The 9223-nt window shown below is 46.6% G+C and overlaps 1 protein-coding gene across 4 annotated transcripts in view; it reads left to right on the top strand.

Annotated features, from left to right (window-relative positions):
• Positions 1–2001: 2001 nt before the first annotated feature.
• Positions 2002–9223, top strand: part of IQCK (IQ motif containing K) — a 128437-nt gene continuing 121215 nt past the window's right edge. Inside the window, exon 1 of one of the 4 annotated variants that reach the window (XM_055090926.1) lies at positions 2002–2272. In XM_055090926.1, the coding sequence (XP_054946901.1) occupies positions 2029–2272 (244 nt within the window). In that variant the 5' untranslated portion in view covers positions 2002–2028. The remainder of the gene's footprint in view (positions 2273–9223) is intronic. The other 3 variants (XM_055090925.1, XM_028500174.2, XM_028500173.2) reach the window with 3 other exon arrangements.

Raw genomic sequence — 9223 nt, 5'->3', positions numbered from 1 at the left:
GGGAGGGGAGGGGGCGAGGGGAGGGGAGGGGGCGAGGGGAGGGGAGGGGAGAGGGGCCACATCCAGCATACAAGCCTGTTTCACTGTTTTTAATTTTTCAAATAAATTGCCAACATTTAATGATTGGAGAAAACACAGAGCAACCTTGAACACTCAAGCTTTTTTTTTTTTTCCTTCGGCAGGGCTGGGTGGGGGTCAAGGAGGTGCCTATGAGAAGGGGCTGGGTCCTCAAGTACATTTCAGCTTCCAGTTGTACTACGTCTCTCACACCAGTCACCAGCCCAGTTCCTGCTCCCTGGACTAGATGACATGGTGACACTCAAGGAATCCAGAAACAAACGGCCTCTCACAGGATCTTTGGACAGTGGGTGGGAAAGGCCAGGGAGCTTCTCCATCCTGCAGCTTTCTTCAGAGCCCAGAGGGTCCATATTGGACCTGCCTCTTAGCTGCTTCAAAGAGCCACGCTAGGCCAGAGCTGTAGCTCAAGTTCACTCATAATTGGCTCCAGGAGCACCTGGAGAGTCAAAGGAACACTCGCTCGCTTACTCCTGTCCGTCTGGTTTTCTGCTGTATTTCCAGGGCCCAGCTCTATACCTGGCACCGAGCGGGTGCTCCATAAATACTCACTGAACAAAGGAAAGAATGCTAGAGACAAGGAGGTGAACAAGAGATGACTCTGCCATCAAGAAGCAGGTAGGTGTGGGTGGGAAAGTCATGTGTTAACAATGATACAGGTGATAAAAGCAAGCAAGGTGGTAAGGTCAGGGTAAGAGAGGTCATCTAATCTGGCCTACCAGTTGTCAGGAAACTTTCTGAAGCACAGAGGTTTCCAGCTTGGGCAAGTGCAGGAGGGTGGTGCTAGTCCCTAAGACAAAGAAAATGAGGTGGGGTGGTAGCGGGGGAGGCGAGGGCTGAAGGAGACAGGCTGGTTGGAACAGATGCTTTAAGATATCCATGTGGAGATGTTGGTGGACAGGTGGATGAGGCTCAAAGGTGACTGGGCTGACATGGGTGATGTAAATTTAGGAATATATGGATGGTAAGTAAGCCTTGAACAGAACGAGCCTGAGACAGAACCTCAAGGAATACTAACGTTTAAATGGGTGGGTTGAGGAAGAGGGGCCTGCAAAGGAGAGGGAGAAGGTGCAAACGTGGAGAGGGTGGAGTCAAGGGCGCCAAGGGTGCCTCAAATGGAGGAGTGGTCTAGAGATCGAATAAGAACAAAGAAGCCAAGGGAAGGCTGTCCCCAACCTAATCCCCTTCTCTCCCCATCTCTGCCGTTCAAATCACCGTAGCATCCTCCTCTTTAGCACTGAAGATCCTTCTCTTCAAACCTGAGATCCTAAATGTATTCATTCCTTCAAGGAAAAGGGAAGAGGAAATGAACTTTACAGCTTCTCCTGCGAACGCAAATGCTTTCTCCAAAAGCGCTTTTTAAAGTCTCGCGGTAGCCTCGTGAGGCTCGGCGTGAGTAACCCATCTCAGAGACGTGAAAACTGAGACTTGGAGACTTAATTTACTTGCCCTGTGTCCCAAAGCCACCAAGGGGTAAAAGAGGGATTCGAAACCAGCCCGCATAACTTCAGAGCCTGTGCTCTCCGCATAATGGCACCAGCACCCCACTCCCACCGCAGGCTCACTAGCAGGAAGCAAGAGAGCCGGGAGGCGAAAATGCCTCCTCAAAGGCTCTACCGCGCCAAAGCTTCCGCACGAACACAGAAGGAGGGATTAGGCCGGGTCCCGGGCCCAGCTCCAAGGCGGGAGAACTTCCTGGAGACTGCGGCCTCAGGCCGGGTCGAGCGCACACCGGCGACGGGGGGTGTGCCGGTGAATCTGAGGGTGCAGGTCGCCCTCCAGTCCCTCGATTCTCCGCGCAAGTCCCCAAGCCCAGTCTCCAGTCCCAGCTCCGTCCTGCCTGGTAGGCGCCCTCTTCACTCACCCGAAGGCCAAACTTCCCCGCCTCCACGTGAAAGCCCACTCCGCCGTGACCCGGAAGTCAATCTCGACTCGCTGGCCCGCCCTCGTAAGATGCGGTTCCTTCCGGGTCGAGGTCTCGCGAGGAGCGCGGTTGCCGTGGAAACGGCAGCCATGGCGGCGCCGGCACGGGTGTGCAGTGTCTCTCAGCGCTTGGAACGGGCGCTTTCAGCTGAGTCGTCCATCACCGCCAGGACGGCAGGGCCCGTCGTGTCTCCCGTGTCCCTCGATCTGCGCGTCTCGCCAGGGCAGGTTGCGGAGCTGCCCGGCAAGAACCTGTGGGAGCAGATCTGCGAGGGTAGGCAGCCTGGGTCGGCCGAGAGGGGCGGGACTCGGGCGGCCAGGTGGGGCTGGCGCTTCCTGGGCGCCTACGGTGCGTCCAGCGGCTGACGCGCGAGGCCTCCTGGCAGCCTCGCCGCGGGCCCGCCGGGGTCCCCATGTTACGTAGGGGAAACAGAGGCTCTGAGAGGCTTGCCCGAGGTTAGGCAGCGCGGCCTCCAGCTTGCATCCATAGTCAGGTCGAAGGCAGGGGAAGGCGGAATAAGGGGGCCCAGCTGGTGTGGGCCAGTGGTGCTCAAACCTCATTTAGTGAACAGGAAAGAATCGCTGGGACGGAGACGGGGAGCTTGTTTAAAACATAGGTTCCCAGGCCCCGCCCACAGGGCTCCTAATGGGGTGTAGGGGATCTGCACTTTGAAGGAGCACCGCAGGTAATTTTGATGTAGATAGTCTGTGGCCCACGCGTTGAGCAAGCCTGGTCTAGACAGATTTGGCTTTAATCCTCTTTTTCTAGCCTTCCTTAAAATTCGTAAGTAGAGTTTGTTTAGTTCACCTTCTTTTGTGGGCCTACATGTACCCTTGATCATGAGGCCCCGCAGTACTCTTCACATACGTTGGACAGGTTAGGCATACCTCCGAGATGTTGCAGGTTGTGTTTCAGACCACAGCAATAAAGCGACTCACAGGAATTTTTTGGTTTCCTAGTGCATATAAAAGTTATGTTTACACGATACTGCAGTCTATTAAGTGCACTATGTCTATTAAGTGCACTATTAAGTGCATTATGTCTAAAAAACACTGTATATGCCTTAGCTTAAAAATACTTTATTGCTGGGGAATTCCCTGGCTGTCCAATGGTTAGGACTCCGTGCTTCACTGCCCAGGGCCCTGAGGGCCTGGGTTTAATCCCTGGTCGTGAAACTAAGATCCCACAAGCCCTGCAGTGTGGTCAAAAATAGATAAATAAAAATACTTTATTGCTAAAAAATGCTAACTATCATCTGAGCATTCAGTGGGTTGTAGTCTTTTTGCAATACTAATGTCAAACAGCACAGTTCACCATGACAAATGTAATAATCATGGAAAAGTTTGAAATATTTTGAGAATGTCCAAAATGTGACACAGACACAAAATGAGCAAATGCGGTTTGGAAAATGGCACTAATAGACTTGCTTGATGCGGGGTTGCCACAAACCCTTCAATCTGTAAAAAACTCAATACCTTCTAAGTGCACTAAAGTGATGCACAATAGAACAAGGTATACCTGTATTTTACTTACCCACAGTAAAGTGAGCATAATAATGGCACCTATTTCAAGGTGTTAGGAGGATGCAGCTAAAGGGGCACTTCAGAAAGGGCTTAGCAAAGTGCCCGATTTACACCAGGAACTCAGTGTATATTGCTCTTAATAAATAATGCTGGGTATTTTTTTTCCTCCCTAAGATTGTAAACTCCTCGAGGTCAGGAACTCAGATTTTTCATTCTTGTGGCTACCATCATTACTTCAACTGTCTGAAACCACGCTGTCCAATAGAACTTTCAAATATGGTAGCCACTAGCCACATATGGGTATTGAGCACTTGAAATGTGATTAATGCAATTTTGTAACTGAATTTTTTGTTTTACTTCTAATAAGTTCTAATAAACTTACACAGCTACATGTGGCTGGTGATCACTGTATTGGACAGTGCAGGTCAGTAAATGTTTGTTGAATGGAGGAAAGACTGAATGTACCAGTATATGGGACTAGGTAGAGGGAGAGAGAGCCATGAGTTGAGAGAAGTGGAAAATACAAAGGAAAAAGAGAATAATGGACTCAGAGTTGATAGATGCCCTGGAAGGCCATCTATTTCAACTCCTACCCAGTGCTTGAATTCCTTCTCCTGTATTACATTATACCTAGAAAAACCTTATTCATCTTGAATGTTCTCCTTGTAACTTCTACCCTTTGCTCCTTACCCTCCTGGTGCTATGATCCAAGTTGCTATTCACTCCACCATTATGAAAACACCCAGACAGAAGGTTGTTATTGTGGCTGTCTTTTCCCCAGAGCTTTCACTTCTCCAGGCCAAACAGCTCTTCATAATACAATTGACTAGTGGTGTTTTGTTGAGGAAGCTGCTCAACCTCATCTCTAAGAGGGGATAATCCTTGTACCTACCTCACAGGGCTGTTGTGAGGATGGAATAAGATAATGTATGCAAGGTGCTTGCACAGTGCCTGGCATTTAGAAAGTGCTCAATAAATGTTCGTTATTGTTGACAAAGAAACATGCTTTGCATTTGTTTTAGAATCATGGAGTTTATTTTTCTCAAACAGGCCTGTAGGGAGAAAGCAAAGACAAAGGGTTTTGTTGCTCTGAAAAGCAAGTGAATTGATGCCACTTACAAAGTGATAGAGTTACAAAATGAAGTTAATGAGGTCAAAGATGGTGAATTTATACACACAGGCACTGTAATGATTATTATAACCTGGATGATAGACCCAGTTTCTTAAAACAAACATTCTAACAAATGCAGTTTTCTATAACAAACATAGTAAATTCAGTTTCTCACAGCAAACATGGAAAACAGGCTTTGTAATAATCCTGTGTTTGAGGTTAAGTATTATATTCTTTTAGGATATTTCCATTTAAAAAGCAAATTATCACAGCAAACAGACCTATCAGAAACTCAATTTCAGGAAAATGAGATAGAGAATAGGTATTATTAAGACCTTTATTCTACCTGGCTGGTGCTGTGTGTGTGTGTGTATGTGTGTGTGTGCGCATGTTCTTCAGTTTTCTCATCTTTCCAGTGACAACTAACCTAGGGCTTTTTATTCTCAAAAGCACCTGTATTAGTATCAATAAACGTCTTTCCTGCCAGGGCTTCTAATTAAGTCTTGTAGTTGCTTATGACAGTGATTTTTAACTATGGTTTTAACCAGGACTGATTCAAAGTATTTGGAGCTTAGAGTCTTTTATTCTGATATTGCTGCTATTACTGCCATTGGCATCCTTATTATTGCCATTGGTTCATCACTCCAAACACTAGTCTCTGGCCTCAGCGCTCAGTGCTGTTGTGAAATCAGGTCCCTTCTTCCCACCTGCCAGATAACAACATGGTCCAGTTCTGAATCAATGCTTGTTCCCCCAGCACAGCAGCTGAGCACAGCTGGAGAAAAGTGACACCAGGTGGCTCTCAGCAGTGCTTATCGGTCAGCATCTATAAGTGCCTTCTCCCTTTGCCTGCACCAACTAGTCCCAAGTTTTTACTCCACTCCTCTGACTTGGCGTGATACCACTTGGCAGATGGAGGAGGCATTCACTGAGAATAGTCAGGGGATCAAGAGTGGGGAGGGGGCTTCCCTGGTGGCGCAGTGGTTGAGAGTCTGCCTGCCGATGCAGGGGACGCGGGTTCATGCCCCGGTCCGGGAAGATCCCACATGCCGCGGAGCGGCTGGGCCTGTGAGCCATGGCCGCTGAGCCTGTGCGTAATCCCACAGGCCGCGGAGCGGCTGGGCCTGTGAGCCATGGCCGCTGAGCCTGTGCGTACGGAGCCTGTGCTCCGCAATGGGAGAGGCCACAATAGTGAGAGGCAAAAAAAAAAAAAAAAAAAAAAAAAGAGTGGGGAGGGAATCCTCCAGCTGCTTGATACCAGCAAACATATTTGCATCTGCACATATGGAAGAAGTATTTATCCCTCTACCCGCACAGCTCAGCCCTTCGTCTGTGCTTTGGTGCTGTCCTCTCGCTATACCAGGGTCCTGCTCTATCACTCACCTCTCCAACATCTTTAACTTCTCTACTGGCTTTTCCCTCTAAGCATCCTCTAGTCAGTCATCTTGGGGAAAACCTCTCCCTTGACCCCTGTCATCTAGCTCTTGTCTATCCCTTGTACCCTCTCTAGCCAAGCTTCTGAAAAGAACTCGTGTTTGCACCACTGTCATTCCCATTCCCTTATCAACCCATGAGCTCCTATTTCATGGCTCCAATGAAATCATTCTCGTTCATGAATCATATCTACCAGTGCTGGGAGTTACTTTAAGTGCTGGACCAGGCATGACCCCAGGCACTGTTCTAAACACCAACAGTTAACTCTCCATCATAAACTCCACTGCCCAGTCCAGAAATCAGATTCATCTTGCATGCTTCCCTTTCACGTTCCATGATCCCTGCGTTCATTCACCAATCCCTATAGATCCTACCGGCTCAACATCTCCTGTAACCCCCAGCTCCTCAGCCCCTAGTTCTCATGGCCCTCACCACTCCCTGTTTGGATTGCTGCTGTAGCTTTTTAGTTGGGGAAGGCTTCCTTCCAGACTGTCTTCTACAGGAACCTCTCTCAAAGTCAAATCTGATCACAACATGCCATGACCTACAATGATTTTTACAGCTTTCAAGGTAAACGTAAACTTCTTAGCTTAACACCTAAGCCCTTTAATGATTTGGTCTCTGTCTCTTTTTGTTAAATTCATCGCCTACCATTTGTCCAAATCATCCTAATGGCTAACATTTATTGAGCTGCCCTTTATGTGCCAGGCACTGTGCTAGGTGCTTGCTGTTCCTCTTGTTTAAACCTCTCAGTAACTTGGTGGTTTAAACAGATAAGGAAATTGAGGCCTAGAGAGCTTAGGAAACTTGTCCAAAGTAAGTGGTAGAACCAGACTCCAACCCATGTGTGTGACACTCAAGTTCAAGCCCTTAAGCAACATAGCAGCGTGCTCCAAAGTGTAGACCTGGAGCACCCGCATCACAATATCCCAGATACTTGCTAAAGTGCAGATTCCTGTGGTGTGATGATTCACCCCACTCCTTGGGGGTGAGTCCCTAAGCTCTGCATTTTAAATACACTCTCTAGGCAAGGGACAAGGTATAGTATCACTGTCCTGTGCTGTGTACCTTTAGCCATAAGAAACTATTCCTCCAGCACACCACAGTGTTCCATTCCTCCGCACCTTTGCACAAGCTTTGCCTCTTACTGGAACATCTCTGCCTTCTCATCTTCATCTTTCAAGACTCAGCCCAAGTGGCCCCTCTTCTGGAAAGCCTTCTATTGTTCTTCACGCTGATTTTGAAGCCCCTCCTTGGTGCTTCCTGAGTGCAGCCCTCTACGGCATCACTTTCACATCTTATAACCACTGGCTCCTACTGTCCATCCCCTCACCAGGACACAAGCTCTTCTGCCTTCTTCATCTGTCCCCCCAGCACCTTGTACATCCCCTTGCCGTAGTATATGCTGGCTAAGTGTTTGTTAGTTTCACTTCCAGCCTCCATCTTCCTGGTTCATCCCTTTCCAATAGGCCACTGTTGGTGAACACTGCATTTTAATTGCTGTTTCATTTAGGAACATGTTCAGCTGCAAATCACAGAAAGCCCGACTAATAGTGGCCTGAGCAGTAAAGACATTTCCTCACCTCACGTGCCTGGAGCATGGCGGCGGGGAGGTTCCAATTTGAACACAAGGGCTCTGTTCCCCCAACAGGGTTACAGGTTCTTTCTGCCTGCCTCTTACATAATGTTGCCTTTGTTGTATAAAATGAGCAACTACGTTTACTTGTTCTTAGATTAATGTTCGTTTAAAATGCATATAACATTAAATTCACCTAACCAATTACAGGTTCTCCCTGCTACCCAAAAGTAGAGAGTTCCTGTGAAAACTTTCGTAAGCCCAAATGGCATAAAGCAAAGAAATGATTACCTTAGGACACATCTTGCTAAAGGATGCACAGAATAAATCGAAAAAAAGTACAGGTGTTCACAGACAGTTCAAAACTATGGTGGCGTGGTGCTGAGAGGCCGAGTGTAATTCCAGGGGAAGGAGCTTGGCAGTGCCACTCCACTGCTCGGAATACACACTTCCTCTGTAACAGTTCGCTGCAAAACAAATGCTGATTGCTCTTTTCACCTTTCACCTTTTCTGTTAAAGCAAAAATGCCTTTTGGATTTCTCTTGGTTACCGAAAACCGGTACTATTGTAGGTCTTTTGTAAAAGTGAAGTGCGTAAAGCAAACTTTCGAAAAGTGGGGGGCACCTGGAATCCAGTTTACAAGCTTAGGTAACTAAAAGATTGTAAACATTTGTAAATTTAATATACCTGATTTTCTTAAGAATTTCTAATGCCAAACCAGCAAATTTTTCTTCAGTACTCTTTACAAACGTAATAAATTCATGCAAAATTATATGGCTTTCAATGTAAACAGCATCAGTCTGTAATCAATTATATGTTTCAAATTGAAATCGCAAGGTGACAGTGACAAATTCTCAAATATGCCAGATTCTCTTAAATCTTACAGAGGCTTGAAATAAAAAACACATCAGATTGTCCTGAAGCAAATGTATTTTCCCATACTTCTACATAATCATATAACTGTATATCTTTTGTGGTTGTAGGATGAAAAAGTTTGTATGTTTTCCATCAAATTTCTCCTTGGGAAAAATATAAATGGCAAATAAATCATAATTAAAGAAATATAAATAAAAGTAAAGTATCATTTTAAATATGTATGAGATCAGTGATACCCTAGAGAAACAAGCAGACTTACTATCAGGAGTAAGAATTATTATAAACCTTTTGGAGGAAAATTTGGCAATTTGGCCCAAATTTTAAATTATTTTTTTCTTTGAAAGAACAATTCCACATCTAAGAGTTAATCCTACAAAAGTACCTCCTTTCTGATCAGTGATGTATGTATAAAGATGCTTACAACAGCATTGTTTGTAATAATGACAAATCGGAAGCAACCTAAAAGCCCACTAAGAGTACACTGGTTAAATAAATGAAGCACATCATATAGTGGCAGCGTTGAATGAGCTCCATGATTCAGCACCTAGAATGGATTCTGGTACATAGTGGGCTCTCAATAAATATGGATGAATGGGGCTTCCCTGGTGGCGCAGTGGTTGCGCGTCCGCCTGCCGATGCAGGGGAACTGGGTTCGCGCCCCGGTCTGGGAGGATCCCACGTGCCGCGGAGCGGCTGGGCCCGTG

This window comes from Physeter macrocephalus, chromosome 14 (genome assembly GCF_002837175.3).
Source record: "Physeter macrocephalus isolate SW-GA chromosome 14, ASM283717v5, whole genome shotgun sequence".
NCBI classification, from domain to species: Eukaryota; Metazoa; Chordata; class Mammalia; order Artiodactyla; family Physeteridae; genus Physeter; species Physeter macrocephalus.
This window is presented reverse-complemented; position numbering and strand designations above follow the sequence as displayed.